The following is an 18,609-nucleotide window of genomic DNA, read 5'->3' on the forward strand; positions in this document are numbered from 1 at the left end:
AATCATAATTACAACTTTTAACCAATGAATGCCAATAGAAAATTCCATGCAATACTTTTAGATGCGTCTGCGCTGTTACCATTTATTACTCTCTAACCATCTGTTTACTGTCTAAATGTGTTTGTTGCAGTATCTATCTATCTATGAAAGATTTAGATACAGTCCTCAATGCTCTGCACATTTTCCTGATTCTAATATCGGCATCATCTTGCAAGTTACTCCCTGAATACTTCTTTCACTGCCAGCAAGTGTCCATCACCACATAAAAAAGCTCGCCCTGCTCAACATCAAGGTGAAGTTTAATCTGAATCAGGCCACTATGAGAAGTGACAGTTGTCAGAACATCAACCTCTCCAGGCTTCTCTATCCTACGTTTTTCGCCAGTGTGTTGGGAATCATGGGAAATTGCCAGAAACGGTCCCTGAATCACAAATGACCTAATGGAGATCTTGCTGAGATATTATCTGTTAACACCTCTTCTTGCTAATGTAAAGCTATTTCTGGCTCATAAAATCGGATTATATTTTTCTTCCCTTTACTCTTTTAAGAGCCGGACTCATACTATCTGTAACTTATAGGCAGTTCTGACAGCTCCTTGAGTCACACATCAGTGAAAGGCAGTGTTCCCCTAACCTGGTCCTTGGGGACTCAAAGACGGTCCACATTTTTGCTCCCTCCCAGCTCCCAAAAATGTGGACTATATGGTAGGGAGCTGGGAGGGAGCAAAAACATGGCCTTTCTGTGGGTCCCCAAGGACCAGGTTGGGTAACAGCGCTGAAAAGCATTGCAGGGTACTACTTAGCATTGCTCTTGGCAGTCACAAGTAGCTTAGGGTACAAGGCTGGGGTGCAGCCTCAACGGAATATAAAATGTTTTATCTACCATTATATATATAATTTTGCTGAACCTACTCTCTGATTTTCACTTTTATGTCACTTTGGAAAAAAGCTATGCTAAATAAATGTAATATTAATGTAAATGTTATAGGTACGTTTTCAGTAATGGGCATTTCTTTTTAATCCTTTTAGGTAATAAAGCTCAAAAAAGCTACCAGAGGTAAACAGAAACTATACACATAGAAAACAAACACATAAAATGATAAAATTTATACAAAAATCTTTATTAACATCCGGGTAATACAATATAAAGGTCACTAGCCCTACCTCCTGCATTAACAACATCACATCTTTGAAGTCGTTGCTGGTTGTTCTAAATACTATCATTGTGAGGACAAACATCTATGCTGGTTTCCAAAGTCGGTGTAAAATCCTTTGTGACACCTCGGCTGTTTGCTCTGTCAGATGCAGAGCTGCGTCTCTGAGCTCTTCCCAGCTGGTTGTTTAAAGAGTGTGTTCTAGGTTAGTCTGCCTGCACCCGACACAGCGATGCCACAGCTGGAACTCAGGCCAGAGGGAGATGCTTTACTTAGGCATCCTCCCCAAGCAAGAGCAGGTAGGACACATGTGCTGGATTATACACTATTATTAAGGTCTTCTAGGTCGTAGCGAAGTCCATTGTCACGAATGAAACACCACTCTATCTGTCTATATCCACTGCCTCTTTAGAAACAGTTACATCTCTTCTTAAGAGGATTTTCCCTGCATCAATGAGCTGGTCAGTTATGATTTGGTTAGTCATGGTCAGACGATCATAGAAATATTACTATTACAGCTTTGAATCAGATTCACAGCTCTGGGGCGCTTCACAACCATTCATTTCACTACCGAGACACATTACACTGTTTGCTGGGATTCAGTTACAGAGATCAGTATCAAGTTCTTTCATTAGAGGCTCTCTACAAGGTGCCCAAGCTGACTGGATTCAGATCAGTGTAAGTAAGCTGGACAGGAGATAAGGAAATAACTGTGCTTGCAAGCTGATGAATTCTCTTATGTCAAATCCAATAAGACATTGACCAACTTCCCCGCTAAATGCTAATCTGCTCAATTACCAATGTAGCAGGGCTAGAGTAAGCCCTCTTCTGTCTGTTACCATCCCCATAGTCATATTGCACTGGTCATGTTTGGGGCTGGAATGCAGATCTGTGCCTCTGTTCAGAAAGTCATGGATTCAAACCACAAGCCCCACAATGTAATCATATTGTCAGTGGGGCCCAGAGCAAGGCCCTTAATTCCAGGATTTCCCTGGCCCACTTTCCTCAGTTGCCACTTTCAGAAGCAGAAATTTCAGGTCCAGAAAGTAAAAATCCAGATCAAGATTTTGTTTCAACTAACCATTTGAGTACATGTGACTGTGACTCTATGGTCAACTGGTTGGTTGGTTGGTTTTTATTTTCTGGACCAGAAATGTCCACCTCTGGTCACTTTGGACAATAGCATCTGCTAAGTAAATGTACTGTACTTAGATCATCATCCCAGAAAATTGGAGAAACACTCCATACCAAACGTTTCTCAGAGACCAGCCTCATGTGGCCTTCTGATCTATGTTAGGTAAATGTAATTTTGGCAAAATTTACAAAGGCTACCATACCCCCGCTTCCCCACCCCCCTCCAATAGGCCATCGATACTTTGTAAACGGTGAACACTGTGGTTGTGGAAAGGCTGGGAATCCATGCTTCATACCTCTTTCGAGCACTCTATCCTCATTTTTTCTTGCTTTATTTCAATATTCAGGACATTGTGATACCTGAGCTTACAAGTCTGAGTAGTAATATACCTTTTGCCGTCTTTACTCATGAAATCCCTGATTAAGCGGCTAAATCATATTAGACAACTGAACCTTCTTGCCCAACTCTCCACAACCCTATGTTGTAATCTCCTGTTCGAGAAACGCAAGACTCTTGAAAGCCACGTTGAATGTCTGTCCCTTCAGTTGTGCATTGATCTCATTAGTCACATATTCAACTTCAAAGTTATATGTATAGGCAGATCTTGCTTATGCTCCAGTTGGATTTCTTGCCAAATACGCACTATATACTGCCCTCAGCATTGAGTTTCATCCAGAGTAGCATTTTTGTTTGCTGCCAGTCCCGTTGGTTACACTTTCTCTCAATCTGGTAGGAGCACTTACACTGATTCAAATGGCACATTAGACAGTGACATGCCACACACCTACAGTAATGGTTATTTTTAGGTCTCGCCCTTTTGCATCAAAAGGTTTCATCTTATATTCTAATTAGCTTTTTACATTCTAGTTAGTCTGGCTCTACATGAGCATATAACTTTCAAGAGCCTTTGCCAGAGGCATATCATAATAGGAACATTGTTTCATTTTTAATTGCCGTTGTTTTATTGGCTTATGTTCTGGATTTACTTGAATCCTTATTGAGGCATCTTCCATGACACTTGCAGTGACAAGAAAAAGTATGTGAACATTTTGGAATTTCATGGTTTTCTGCATTAATTTGTCATAAAATGTGACCTGATCTTCATGTAAGTCAAGGGTATTGAAAAATATGATGTGGGTATAATAATAGCACAAAAAAATCTGATCTTTCATGTCTTTATTGAGTACAAACATAAAAAACTCATACTGGTAGTGGAAAAAGAAAGTGAACCCTTGAGTTAATGACCTCAAAAAAGCTAATTGGAGTCAGGCGTGAGCAAACCTGGAGTCTTGGTAAGAAAATGAGTTTGGACTAGAGCTACTTTGACCAATAAAAGCCACTCAAACTTTCTGAGTTTGCTCCAGAGCCATGCCTCGCCAAAAAGAGCTTTTAGAGGATCTACGATCAAGAATTGTTGATTTACTTAAAGATGGAAAAGGTTCCAAAGTGATTTCAAAGCCTGTAAAAATTCACCAGTCTGCAGTTAGGCAAACGATCTACAAAAGGAGACGCTTTGGGACTGTGGCTACTCTACCAAGAAGTGGGCGGCCAGTCAAGATGACCCCAAGAGCATAACATAGACTCATCCATGAGGTTAAGAAACAACCCTGAGTGACAGCCAAAGATGTGAAGGTGTCATTGGAATTGGCTAACATCTGTGTTCATGAGTCTGCAGTATGTAAAACATTGAACAGGAAGGGTGTCTATGGCAGGACACAACGAAGGAAGCCAGTGCTTAATAACAAGAACATTGCTGCATGCCTGAAATTTGCGAAAGAACACTTTGACACTCCACAGCAGTATTGGCAAAATGTTTTGTAGACTGATGAAACTAAGACTGAACTATTTGGAAAGAGCATGCAGCACTATATCTGGCGTAACATGGGCACTGCAAATCATCATGAAAACATCATCTCTACCATAAAGTGTGGTGGAGGAAACATCATGATTACATGACATAGAGATTATGTTTAAAGTAAATAGCTCATATAAATAACTTGTTTTCTGTGCTCAATTCTGGACAAATGTTTCAAAAAAGCTGGAGACAGATGTACTTTTATTTGATTTCTTCCTCTTTCTACAGAGGTCACATTCATGGATAAATGCCTATCACATCAGTGCATGCGAGATATGCAACTGGTTAGACCAGACAGACGTCTGGTTTAGGTCAAAGCATTTTATTATGATTTTTTAAGTACAGGAACATACCTTTTGGTCTGAAACTTTGGTGGCGGTTTCATAAAGTTTAACTTTGGAGTGTACTATACCAGTGTATTGATGACATTTCTACACTCTCATTTCTACACTCTTGTACCTTTTCTTGTCACTTGGGCTGTACCCACATGGGCCTGCCAGTTGTACCCTTAGCTGTATTTTACCTTTTACAATACATTACTGCACCATTGATGGTACATTAATGCTGTTTGTACCTTTGGGATGGATTCTTCAGCATCCATGTCTGACCAGCCCCAAAGACAAGCAAAGGTACCATTTTTTACCCTTATTTCAATGTAGCATGCTGGATACTGTATTAGTTATTGTATGCATATAATACCTAACTTGTTACAATATAGTATGTGTTACCCAGGGTTTTCAGATAGGCCGAGGATTATGGGAACAGAAGCAAGGCCCACCTTCATCCTACGGAATTCTGTAGAGGATATGCATCAACTTTTTTTTCTTTTCGTTATCTCGAGATCACGACTTATTTTTCTCATGATCTGGACATAACCAAAGTCGTTGTCTCGAGATCACGACTTATTTTATTCTTCTTTTTTTTATGCCATCTTTCAAACATCATCCGGTAACCATTGAGACGTCCCGCACTCTCCAGTTGGTTGGTAATGAAACTGACTACTTGTTCAGGCTCACTATAATATTCTCCGACGGTATGACAGCAAATTTCTTATCCTTCTTCTCAAATGACGAACACTAATATGACAATTTTCTAGCACCAACAGACACGCTGTAATTTCCTCTTATCCATGATACGGTGCAATATATCTCGACTTTTTTCCACAGTTTGAAGTCTAACTTGGTTTTACAAACAAGTGCAATATAACCACTTATGATACTGGTGCAATATACTTCTACTTTATTGTGCAATATACTCCTATACACTTTTACAAAGGTACTTTAGATTCCTGTACAGAGATTTTCTATCTTATTTTTATATTATTTATTAGAATGTTTAACAGTGCAATTTGTGTAATTTGTGTAAAGTGTAATTTGTTTTACACTTCATTCTTATTTTTATACTTAGACACGAAGACAAGAATACAGTATATTTGTGATTGTGTAGTCGCAATGTGAGTATTTATTATGATTATGATTCTGACTTGGACAGTCCACGATCAAAGTAAAATCTGATGCATTCGTCCATGAGGATAATACTAAACCTGTCGCGAGATCACGGGAAAGTAACATGGGTTATGTCGAGGTCACGAGAAAAATAAGTCGTGATCTCGATATAACGAAATGGGAAAGATGACACATGTCCTCTACAGACTTCCGTACCATCCAGCTTGAAAATAAGTTTCCCATTTCCGGGCAGGTTGTCATAGCTGCCCGATCGCGTCTTGGACAGGATTCAGTTTTGTTCATCCATATCTTAAGTAAAATTAGTAACACTGGAGGTAAGTATGAGTGAGATCAAACTAGCAGAGGCGAAAGATGCAAGCGGAGAGGAGCGCGACTGGGCAGCCGCTAAGGCCTTTTTCGATAACTTGAAATCTAAGAAACCCAGACCGGTAAGTTACGTATTTTCAGGCTAAAAGTAGAAACGAGATCTTCCAGCAATGCTGACACTGAATCAGTTCTTATATATTAGGTTATTTTTCTCTGCTTTGTGAAACCGTTACATTTTAAACCTTTTTTGAACGTCCATTACGACACGCTCTTTCTAGCCGAAATCTCGTTATGCCGTCACCATCGCCGTGTCGTCACGGACGTTGTTTGACATGACCATGGAGAGGAAGATCTATGAGGACCAGGGACTGGAAAAGTACGTGGAGTATCAACAGCAACATGAAGACGAACCCTTAAAGCCAGGAGCAGCCTTTCCATTCGTTAAGGTGTTGTTTAAATGAGCATCCAGTTTTGTATGGGTCTTCAAGGACGTATCAGGTTCTGTACACATTGCAGATCTAGTTTTATCCCATAATGATCAAAGGGCTGCTGTATTACTGTAAGTATTTGGTTCAGTAAATGGCTTTCAGTCGATACGGCAGCATTCGCCCTGTATGATGTCTCCTTAGGCTCTGATGACAGTGAACGCCAGACTGCGTCAGCTGTACCCTGACAGTGAGGAGCTGTTCGACATTGTCCTCATGACTAATAACCATGCCCAGGTCGGGGTCCGCCTCATTAACAGCATCAATCATTATGGTGGGTGTGGTGCAGCTTCCCTCCAAATACAGTATCTTCATTTACTTTGGTGGATATAAAAATATAAGATTCAGATGTTTTTATTGTCTTATCTTAGTGACTTCCCAAACCACTGCAGTCACAAATAATAATAATAGTAAATTTTATTTGTACTGCACTTTATATTTTAGCTATCTCAAAGTGCTACAAAGTAAATAATAGTGTAATAAAAAATACTATAAAATAAAAAATACTAGACTATACTATAAAATACTTAACTAAATGTCTTTTCTAAAAAGCTTTTAGATTTTGTTTAAAAGCATCAACAAATATGACGTAAACAATACATAAAAGAAGTGAATGATATACAAAAGACTAAACTATATAAATGTAAACAATATAAAGACAGTAAAACTAAATGAGTAAATTATTGAGGCAGGCCTAGTGAGCAGTAACATACAGTACAGGAGTGCACTGTAATACCCTTTCATGAACCCCGAAACACTCTGAATTCTACATAGAATATCCTAAGTTCTAGTTCCTTACTTGCTGCAGCAAAAAAAAAGAAACACTGCCAAGTTAAATAAGACTTTTTCAAATGAGCAGCGCTTTTATATGTCAAAAATATATAATGTCTATCATTTTTTTTATTCAACTGAAATTTTATGCCAATTGTACTCTTTTTAAAACGTGACCACAAATAAGTAATAGTTCTTATTACATAGTTCTTATATTGACAACTATAATGATGGTTTTGTATGTGTTGTTTTTAGATTTAACTATTGAAAGATTCTGCATGACTGGTGGGAAAAGTCCAGTAGGATATCTGAAGGCGTATATGACCAACCTTTACCTGTCCAAAGACTCTGAAAAGGTCCAGGAAGCCATAGAAGAGGGTAAGTTGATTTTTCTGTTACAAAAAAAGGCTCTTCAGGCAAAGCCGTTTACGCAGACTTGATTAGTGCTTATTATCACTATTACCTTAAGGGGTATATTAGACATATAAGGTATTAATAGCTATAGAATTAATCTGCGGTTACTGTCTTTCACTGGAAGAAAGGTTTATGCAGGTCTGTCTTGGTAATACTGTTATTTAATGCATTTAATAATAATATAATCTGCATAACCATGGCCCACCGACCTAAAGCACCTACCAATGTATTTCGAAGGTATCGCAGCCGCTACCTTGTTCACCCCCGACATGGAGATTCACCTCAGTGACACTCAGTTGCGTGTGGCCTTTGATGGTGACGCCGTCCTCTTCTCCGACGAGTCGGAGATCATTGTGAAGCAGCACGGTCTGGATACCTTCTTTGAACACGAGAAAGCAAATGAAAACATACCCCTGGCGCAGGTGAATGACATAATTAGTTATAAAACAAAAAAGGAAATTAGAAAAAAACAATTAGGATATAGCAGTTAACGCTGCTTGGACCCCTGAATACATGTAACAATATCTATTGAAATATTGATTTAACAGGGTTATAAAATGATGCTTTGTTTGCAAATACACTAGAATGCTTCTTTTCACCTGCCCCATCTTGATCTCCTTTGAGACACACACATCTAGATATACAGTCCAGAGTGAAGTTTGGGGTCCAGCCACAGTGTCAGTTTATTGAGTGTCTGGTGCAATTTTGGGGGTGGTGTTAAGGACCTTGCTTCTGGCCCAGCAGGGATGTGACTATTCTGCCAAAGCCAGGGATCAATCTGTGGCTGGACCCTGGCTATGAGGTCCCACTAAGATGAATTTTATTTAGTGAACTTTAGTGTTCATGTTGTGGCTGAGACAAAAAATGGACAAATTTGTTTCTTTACTGTGCATTGGTGTAAAGCAGTAACAAAGCTCCTTGGTTCTCCTGCTGATTGATCTGTGTCCACCTGGTACCTGCAGGGTCCTCTGAAATGCTTCCTGGAAGCCCTGGGCAAACTTCAGCGCAAGTTTTATGCCAAGAACGAGCGGCTTCACTGCCCGATCCGGACCTACTTGGTGACGGCCCGCAGCGCAGCCAGCTCAGGGGCCCGAGTACTGAAGACCCTGAGGAGCTGGGGCCTGGAGATCGACGAGGCCATATTTTTGGCCGGGGCCCCAAAGGGCCCCCTTCTTCAGAAGATACGGCCGCACATATTTTTCGATGACCAGATGTTCCACATCGAGGGAGCCAAGGAGCTCGGGACAGTTGCTGCACACGTGCCTTATGGAATAGGACAGAAGTACCACAAAGGGCAGCTGATTGAGAAGACCGGCAAAACAAAATGATGCCGTTGGGCATCAGCTGTTACCGGGCAGGATGCCGGCATTTTATGTATCCATTTTATAATCAGGGTTACAGTTTTATTATACTTTATACACTCCTTTACATTTAAAATATAATGTTATACCTGTTGGCCACTTAAAATATATATGAGATTACCATTCTAAAAATGGTATTTTTCCAAAAAAGATGAAAATGCAAACTGCTCTGTACAAATTTAACTTTTAGTTTCTGTTGTATTTTCATTGCAATAAAAAGAAAGCATTTTGTTTTTATTGCAATGAAAATTTGACATGTATCTATAACATCAATTTACCCGTACAAAAGTATGCACCTTCTACAGATTTCATCTGTTCTCTTGCACGTGTAGAGGAGTCTTTTGAATTGTATAGGAAAGGTCAATTTACAGGTCAAATTTTGTTTCTTTGATAATGAACAGCCAGTTTATGGCTTTTCACTGGTGTTTCTAAGGGTTTTTTTTTTTTAATAATAATGTTTAAAAAAACGTTATGGTTGCTGTATGTATGAGAGTACTGTCAGTGTCAGATGAGTATATAATTACTAAAAAGCTTGTTACTGTATAATCACCTCAGTATATTATCACCTCCTGTTTACATTTAGTTTATTTTAGAAAGTATTACATAATATGTGGCTGTACTCTTATTTTGTTTTTCTACTTGAAATGCTGTGCACTGTCAGAGAACTTTACACGTAGGAATTTATAGCTAAAATCATTTTTACATATTTACTTATATTTTGCGTCTTTGTATAATTTGTTTCTTACGGTTTGAGCTAGCCTTTTCATTAGGTTAAATCTAATGGCTCATTCTGAAATTGCTGCAAACACGGTGACGTGAAACACATAGAGAATGTAAAAATACTTTATTATTTACAAAGAAGTCAAATGCCGTGCTGGTTTTTGTACGTCTATAGTATATAAAGGCGAGCTGGAACTTTTTCACGGCACAAGGTTCACAATAAAAATTAGGTTTTAAAATGTTAGCTGATTATTTATTTATTTTTTATGTCAACTGATTAATATGCAGACTTTTTGAAAATGCAGCGATGACTTCCGTGTGCCTTGTAATATCTGAATCGTGATTGGGGGGGCTCTGTCGCAGAGGGTTCTGGGTATTGGAGGATTTTGGCATGTCCTCAGCTTTCGCTAATGAATGGCCGCAGGCCCTATGTCTGCCACCGTTATTCTCGTCGCCGTAGTCGGCGGCGGGATTATTTTTGTAGCCCGTCGATTGTTTTTCAGACGGTCGTCTGCAAAGTTACTTCGATTTCCAGCCGATACGATGAAGGGAAAAACCATCATAGTGACGGGAGCGAACGGCGGCATCGGGAAGGCCACTGCGGCGGAGCTGCTGAAGCTCCAGGCCCGTGTCATCATGGCCTGTCGGGATGAGCGGAGGGCCGAGGAGGCCGCCCGTGAGATACGACAGGAGGCAGGTTCTGATCGGGGACAGGTGATCATTAAACGTCTGGACCTGGCTTCCCTTACGTCCGTGAGATCCTTCTGTGAAGAGATCATCAAGGTACATAGCAGCCATGACATGCCTTTAAAGATCATTATGAAAATGTGATCCCATACTCTGCGCTGGCTGCTGTTAATTAGGCATAAAGCCACTTTGTTCGCTATCTGGTATTGCATTATAGACATTTAGCTGAGGTACATCTCAATTAGCATATGTCCCCGGTAGTGTGTTTGACTTTAATAATTAAAGCTTTTACTGGGTAACAAATTGCTAATTATTTCTTCGAAAAAAACTTTTTAAAAATAATTTAAACGTTTAACCGATGTTTTCCGATAATGGTATGTTGTATCATTCAGAACGAACCTGCGAAAATTGTCAGTTTCAGTTTCTTCTTAAACATCTGTCTAATGTAAGACATTTTTATTTTTGTACATATAATAAAGATATTGTCCAGTTATGTAGGTTGGTTTCGGAAAGTTTCATGATTATGATTGGTTATTTTTAAGGGAGCCAGCTTTGGGGGGGGGGGGTGGGGGGAATACGCGTGTGCTTCAGTTATCCCAGCTGCATGTCTTTGGACCCACCGGTAAAATCGTGTGTTTTTTTTTCCCAATTCAAAATAAAGCTGGAAATTTAAAGATGGTAAAGGATGTGACATTAGACCAGACCTTTGGCAAGTGGTTAATTCATCTGGTTTGTGTTTGGTAACATTTAACAGGAGGAGCCGAGAATCGATGTCCTCATCAATAATGCTGGGGTCTTCCAGTGCCCCTACACTAGAACAGAGGATGGCTTTGAGATGCAACTTGGAGTCAATCATCTGGGCCACTTTCTACTTACCAACCTCCTGCTAGACCTCCTGAAGAAGTCAGCACCCAGCCGCATCGTTGTGGTGTCTTCCAAGCTGTACAAGTACGGCCACATCAACTTTGACGACCTCAACAGCGAGCGTAGCTACAACAAGGCCTTCTGCTACAGCCAGAGCAAGCTGGCTAATCTGCTGTTCATGCGCGAGCTGTCCAGGCGGCTTAAGGACACCGGTGTGGCAGTCAGTGCCCTCACACCAGGCATCGTGAGGACGCAGCTGGGTCGACACGTCCACATCCCCTTCCTGGCCCGGCCCATCTTCCACCTCATTTCCTGGACATTTTTCAAGACCCCTGTAGAGGGTGCGCAGACCCCCATCTACCTGGCCTGCTCACCTGAGGTGGAGGGCGTCCAGGGGAAGTACTTTGCCAACTGTGAGGAGCAGGAGCTGGCCCCAAATGCCACAGATGATGAAACGGCTAGGAGGCTGTGGGACGCCAGTGCTCTCATGGTGGGGCTCACAGAATGACCGTTGCGTTTGTGTGATTCCAGTTAAAATCATTACCAGGTCTCATGCTAATTCACAGCCCAGGCAAGCACCGCCTGATGCCGATTGCATTGCCATTTAGCTCAAGTTAAAACTAAAAAACAATTTGAGGCTTACAAATAGAATTCTAGTAATTTATAAGGATACTAATTAATACTAAAAGCAAAATGATGCATGGTTGAAGTATTAAGGCTCAAATGAGTTCTAAAAGACCTAATATTAGTGAAATAGGTATGTATGATGATGGTTTATGCTACAGTGATACAGGACATAACTCACACAATACACATGACATTAAGGCCAAATGCTTCAATGGTCTTGCCTTGAACATTATAGTTAAGTATTGTTGTATTAATGAAATTGTAATATACTTAAGTTATAACATTATATTGTGTCAATATATAAAATATCTTTTCCATTGTATGTATAAGCTTTACATTTGTTATGCATTACCTTATTTATTGGTATAGATTTCTGCATTTTAAATTACAGACGCTCCTCTACTTACGAATGAGATACGTTCCAAACAACCGTTCGTAACTTGAAATGTTCGTAAGTCGTCGTCCAACATCATTTTAAGGGTATATGCAAGTACAGATAACTATGATCTGCTGGGAGTACGCACACTACGCTGCTGCACGGTAGGAGTAGTGGTCAGATGTCGTACTAGGCGGAATTGGCACGCAGAAAAAAAAATTGATGTTGTGGACAGGAAACGGGAGCCCAGTGAACACACTTTGAACTTACAATCCTCTTCGTTTGTATGTCTGAAAGTTCGTAAGTGGAAAGTATAGAGCGTCTTAAGAGGAGCGTCTGTATAAATATATATTTAAATTTGAACCCTCTATCATGGTATTTCTTTGACAAAAACATGGCACATGGTGGGGGACATTAACATGCCTCTAACATGCATTAACATGTCATAAAAATGTAGGTGTGATGAGGTGTAATGTAAGTATAAAGATAATGGGATTGGTTACAGTGTAATTTAGCTAGGAACACCATTGTGGTACCATCCATATATTAGTTTAAATCAATCGCCGCAAAATGCTTATTGAATGAGCAGAATGGTTAACAGGCTTGTGATGAGACATATGGCAGGCCGGCTTGGATATGGGCCGGGTTGGATCTTCAACCACACCTTCCCACAGGTCGCTAAGAGACATGCTTGAAAAACTCATGCATTTTAGAGTTTTAGTCTTGCAGCAGGGTAATTGAGAGCAGGACACTGTTCTTCAGAATAAAATCCTGATGTATAGAATTACCAGAAGGAGGCAGTGTAAGCACAGCTCACAACTCACTGTACAATTAAAAGACAGACAGATCCCTTCCTGAACTTTCTACAAATAGTTATTTACAGTTAGACATGCACAGTTAGTAAATATCCTTTAGTTATGAAACCTAGACATGCATTAAGCTTACTTGGGAAATAACATGAAAACATTTTCGGCTGTAAACAAGGCAGTTTACAAAACATGCATTTGATTCTTCAAAAAATACTAATAGTTAATAATGAATTTAATAATGAAATTAAAGCTACATAGCATATAACACGGATCAACCCATTTTAGGTGCCGACTTTTGTGTTTGTATTTTACTTTCCATATAGACACTAGGCATAGAGGTCAGGAACTTGGACGTACAAGATCTGACCCAGTTGTAGGAGTTAATTGCATCTCAGGCACTCGGGAGAATCCGGGGAGATAGTACCATGCTCTGCAATTACACACGAGTCAATTCGTCACTCTGAGCAGACTGACTACGCTGGTTATACGGCATTAGGTAGTGATTGGCAGACAGTGTGTTTATCAATAAACAAACTTGATCATACTTGTGTTCTCACATACCTGTTTGACGTCATCTTCCACTGCCGAAGACCAGTTCCAATACTCATGATCAGAAGTACGGAGGACAGTAAAAATCCCCGGATGTCATTCTTGCTCAGCCCAAAATGTCAAGGATGCATCAGTTGTATCTTCGCTAACGAGAACAATCCCATGATGCAAGTTTGTTCCTGGGAAGCAAGTTACGTAGTAAGAAGGCACCTGTAAGGGATACTAGTGATATTGATAAAATATTAGTAAAAACCCATGTCTTGGGAAAAGTGTTGCTGTTTCGACACATTAAACAGCGACATCTGGTGGATTGAAGATGTTATAGAGGCATCCTGGTTTGAAGAGCTCCCACACCACTGGTGTCTAACTCCAGTCCTGGGGGACCAGAGCCCTGCACATTTTTGGGTTTCCCCTCATTTAACACACCTGATTCAACTCCTTGTGCTAATTACCACACAGCTTTTGAGCTGAATCATTTGTGGTGGAACAGGGAAAGAACTAAACCGCCCCCCCCCCCCCCGGGACTACAATTTGACACCCCTGACCTACATCATCTCATTGAATTACAAGATTTTGTGGACACTATTACACAAAGGTACCTTAGTATGAATTTCAATGTAAACCAAAGGTAAGCTAACCAATGTCTAGACTGCGTGCACATGAAATTTATGCTTTATATATATATATATATATATATATATATATATATATATATGTAAAGCATAAATTTCATATATATATATATATATATATATATATGTATACACACATTCATTTATGTGACACTGGGAAATATATTAAATATGATGTTTTAAATATTTTTGTTAATTTATCTTACATTTTTGTCTAGAAAAACTGACTGTACAGGAGTGTGCTTCCTGGGATTTGAACCTACGATGTTTGCATTGTTAGGACAATATTCTACTAATTGAGCTACTAAAATGAAAAACATTTAGGACGATTCTGCATGATGTAGAAATCTGATAAACCCATATTTTATTCATAACAGGACATAAAAAACATATCAAATGTTTAAATAGAAAATGTATAATTTTAAGGAGAAAATACGGTAATTTTGAATACCATGGCAGCAACACATCTCAATAAAGTTGGGAAAAGGCCACGTTTACCACTTTGTGGCATCCCCTCTTCTTTTAACAACGGTATGTAAACGTCTAGGGACTGAGGAGATTAGCTGCTTGAGTTTTGGGAGAGGAATATTGTCCCATTCCTGTCTGATGCAGGATACTAGTTGCTCAACTGTCTTAGGTTTTCTGTGTCCATACATCCATTCATTTTCCAAACCACTTATCCTTCTGGGTCATGGGGAGTCTATCCTGGAAGCTTTGGGCACAAGGCAGGGAACAACCCAGGATGGGGGGCCATCACAGGGCACACACATGCAGTCCTATGGGCAATTTAGTAACTCCAATTAGCCTCCGCATGTCTTTGGATTGTGGGGGGAAACCGGAGTACCTGGAGGAAACCCCACAATGACATGGGGAGAACATGCAAACTCCACACACATGTGACCCAGGTGGAGACTCGAACGTAGGTCCCAAAGGTGTGACGCAACAGTGCTAACTACTGCACCACCATGCCGCCCCCCCTCACCCTAACCACTGCACCACCATGCCGCCCCCCTCACCCTAAGCACTGCACCACCATGCCGCCCTGTCTTCTGTGTCGTCTTTTCCATTTTATAATGCACTAAATATTCTCAATGGGTGAAAGATCTGGATTGCTGGCTGGCCAGTTCAGTACTCAGACCCTGCTTCCACGAAGCCATGACGTTGTAATTGATGCAGTGTGTGGTTTGGCATTGTCTTGTTGGAAAATGCAAGATCTTCCCAGAAAGGGACGGCGTCTGGATAGCAGCATATGTTGCTCTAAAACAGTGTTTCTCAAACGTTTTCAGACCAAGGACCACTTTGTCACCGTACCCCCTCCCCGAGCCACGTGCTGCTACCCTCCAACCCCCACCCACAAAACCCACATACACACACACACACACACACACACACGATCTCATATATACAGGAACATACATCAAAACAGGCCTATTTCTTTGGAACAACAATTTTTTAAAAGATACAGGTAAAACCTATGGCTGTAAGGACCACATATAGTCCACATATATGTTAGTTTTAGTTAAAGTTCATTTGATTTTTTTTGTTCGTTTCTTTTCACTTTCTTACTTGACTGATGTGACGGCGGAACGTAGAAACACTGGGAAACACTAACTAAATTCACATATTTTTTATGAATCGCCTCGCGGACCACTTGAGGTCGCTCACGGACCACAGGACTTTGAGAACCACTGCCCTAGAACCTGGATATACCTCTCAGCATTGATGGTGCCTTTCCAGATTTGCAAGCTGCCCCCGCCATACGTACTAATGCACCCCCACACCATCAGAGATGCTGGCTTTTGAACTGAGCGCTGACAACACGCTGGGTGGTCCTTCTCCTCTTTAGTCCGGATGACACGGCGCCCCTGCTTTCCAAGGAGAATTTCAAATTTAGATTTGTCTGACCACAGAACAGTTTTCCACTTGGCCCCAGTCCATTTTAAATGAGCTTTGGCCTAGAGAAGACGTCTGCGTTTCTGGATCATAGTTAAATATAGCTTCATCTTTGAATGAGTTTTAACTGGCATCTGCGGATGGCACGGCGGGTTGTGGTCACCGACAATGTTTTCCGGAAATACACCTGAGCCCATTTAGTCATTTCCATTACAGAATCAGGCCCAAAGATGACCCCGTATTCATCTGTTTCTTGTTTTTCACCCATCGCCTTTTCTCACATTGGTGGCCCCATAGAAATACACTGGTCATCATACAAGATATCCTACTCAGTCATGATTCATCCAACAGCCATTACACTGTAATAACTCGGACCAACTCATCCCACACATATCCATCCATCGTGATCAGCACGCATCTTTTTGTGCTACGGCCCAGCAATCACATGTGCATTTTCTTCAGGAAATGCACTTATATAGTTAAGTTTGTAATCCGTTACATGGACAAGGAACGAGCATAAAGCGCGTAGCGATGGGGAATGCTTCGCATGCCCTGATGGTCTGCCCCTGAAAATAATAGTAAACTGTCCATAATGCAATCATGCAAACTTACTTTGTGTCACTGGACGACGTCGGAAACGTCACTTTGTGGTAGAAAGTAAACTTTGTGGACTTTGTGGAACAGTCGATTAAAAGTAGAGGCTCTATCCATGTATCTTTCCACCTTTCTTTTCTGAATCCCAGAGAATCCTGCTAAAATGTTTTGTGACTGTACACGTCAATACAGTGTGTCAAAAGTCATAGTTACGTCCATTATGCGTCAATTAGCAGTTAGCCTTAGCCTACAGTTTCAAATATCTCTAAAACCACATTCTCTATGGAAAGAATGACAGTTACAGATATAAACAATATTTATACACATATCCCCATTTGCATTTGTACTAGTCATAATATAAATTGTCAATATGTGTAATTACAACCCCAAATCAGAAACAGTTGGGACAGGGTGGAAAATGGGAATGGATGTTTATTTACAAATCAAATTATGTTGACCAAAAAAAACATTAATTGTCTCGTGTTCATACTGTCTGCAATGAAATAAAAGTTAAGGGACATTTGTGGATTACTGCTTTATTTTTTTATTCACATTTTCCACCATGTCCCAACTTTTTCTGATTTGGGGTTGTACATTTATACTAGTCTCAGTGTATTTATGGTTATTCAAAATTACATGTAAATTACATTATGGATATCTGGGAATGGTGTTTCATTTTGGATATCTGAAATTAAAATTATTGGACATTAATGGTAAAAATGATGTAATTTGTTCTAGGGAGAGTGATATTGTGGTATCTAAAATGGCAGTTCTGGATAAGAAGAATGTCATTGTGATACCCAAAATGGTCTTTTTGACTAGGGAAAACTTGAGTTACAGATATCTGGTGCAGCTGTCAGTCCTATGGGGAGTGAAAACGGCAATGAGGGAATGGTCCAGGTGCTGAGGGGCCTAATCTGTCTCTTCAGCTGCCTGAATTCCCTCCTCCTGTGACGTATCGCTCACCTGTCAGGCTTGATGACGCAATCGCGATGATTATGAAACTCCATAAGTTTCAAGTTACCTGTAAGTTATGAGTTACTCCATAAGTTTCAAGTTACCTGTAAGTTATGAGTTACTCCATAAGTTTCAAGTTACCTGTAAGTTATGAGTTACTCCATAAGTTTCAAGTTACCTGTAAGTTTCAGGTTCACCATTACCAAGTGTTCACATCAATAAAATATGCTTACAAATGATTTTTTTTAAATTGTTTTTATTAACTATCATTAACAACTTATTTGCATTTAGCTCGATAGTATGACAGGCATGTTTCATTAGATTATTAATGTATATTTAGCTCGATAGCGATATGGAACTAGAACCGACATGTTCTATTAGTCAGCTAGATCGAATGCGTTCACAAATGTGCTTTTATTATTATTAAGAAATAATTTACATTTAGCTTGATAGTACAATCAACATGTTTTATTACATAATTCATGTATATTTATTTTGATAGCAATATGTTTGACTGATTACAATTGCATATTTTACTCTATAAGAATTTTCATTGAGATGTTTTATTAGATTATTAATGTATATTTGTCACACCCTGCATTCCTTCCCCCTCATTCTCATTCTCTCCCTTGTGTGGCTACGATATTTTTTAATCTTACTTCTCCTTACAGCCCTCGTGTGGATCACCCCAAGTGCCTCTCGTCTGCTCCCTCATGTGCCCTGTAAAAAGTGTCCTTCAGTCCTGCGACCCCCAGTCCAGTGATTGTCCCTGTGTCTAGTGTGTCTGGTTTGTGTGCATCAATTCATCCATGATACCGGATACCCTGAGTACCACAGAGACCCGGGGAGGGGGGGGGATTACAAAGACCCTGGGAGAAGCCCTCTCTTCAGGTGGAGGATTTCTTCACCCTCCTGGACCTCACCCTAAAGCTGAAGGCAAACCCAGTAGTATGGA

At 40.2% G+C, this 18,609-nt stretch overlaps 2 protein-coding genes across 2 annotated transcripts; both read left to right on the forward strand.

Moving 5' to 3' along the window:
* Nucleotides 1–5,741: 5,741 nt before the first annotated feature.
* LOC125714333 (cytosolic 5'-nucleotidase 1A-like) lies at nucleotides 5,742–9,910 on the forward strand. The gene is made up of 6 exons (XM_048984837.1): nucleotides 5,742–6,037; nucleotides 6,194–6,361; nucleotides 6,545–6,674; nucleotides 7,427–7,549; nucleotides 7,823–8,007; nucleotides 8,548–9,910. Exons 1-6 carry the CDS (start codon nucleotides 5,930–5,932, stop codon nucleotides 8,911–8,913), a joined length of 1,080 nt encoding a protein of 359 aa, XP_048840794.1. The 5' UTR covers nucleotides 5,742–5,929; the 3' UTR covers nucleotides 8,914–9,910.
* Nucleotides 9,911–9,945: 35 nt separating this feature from the next.
* Nucleotides 9,946–12,380, forward strand: LOC125714334 (retinol dehydrogenase 14-like). The gene is made up of 2 exons (XM_048984839.1): nucleotides 9,946–10,449; nucleotides 11,108–12,380. Exons 1-2 carry the CDS (start codon nucleotides 10,081–10,083, stop codon nucleotides 11,723–11,725), a joined length of 987 nt encoding a protein of 328 aa, XP_048840796.1. The 5' UTR covers nucleotides 9,946–10,080; the 3' UTR covers nucleotides 11,726–12,380.
* The last annotated feature ends 6,229 nt before the right edge of the window (nucleotides 12,381–18,609 follow it).

This window comes from Brienomyrus brachyistius, chromosome 19, assembly GCF_023856365.1.
Source record: "Brienomyrus brachyistius isolate T26 chromosome 19, BBRACH_0.4, whole genome shotgun sequence".
NCBI classification, from domain to species: Eukaryota; Metazoa; Chordata; class Actinopteri; order Osteoglossiformes; family Mormyridae; genus Brienomyrus; species Brienomyrus brachyistius.

What these genes read in the sequence shown, in the direction of transcription:
- LOC125714333 (XM_048984837.1), top strand. Translation starts at nt 5,930, where the DNA reads ATGAGTGAGATCAAACTAGCAGAGGCGAAAGATGCAAGCGGAGAGGAG. An exon ending in CCAGGAAGCCATAGAAGAGG is followed by an intron (nt 7,550 to 7,822) that starts GTAAGTTGATTT and finishes TGTATTTCGAAG; the next exon opens with GTATCGCAGCCGCTACCTTG. An exon ending in AAAACATACCCCTGGCGCAG is followed by an intron (nt 8,008 to 8,547) that starts GTGAATGACATA and finishes TGGTACCTGCAG; the next exon opens with GGTCCTCTGAAATGCTTCCT.
- LOC125714334 (XM_048984839.1), top strand. Translation starts at nt 10,081, where the DNA reads ATGGCCGCAGGCCCTATGTCTGCCACCGTTATTCTCGTCGCCGTAGTC. An exon ending in TCTGTGAAGAGATCATCAAG is followed by an intron (nt 10,450 to 11,107) that starts GTACATAGCAGC and finishes AACATTTAACAG; the next exon opens with GAGGAGCCGAGAATCGATGT.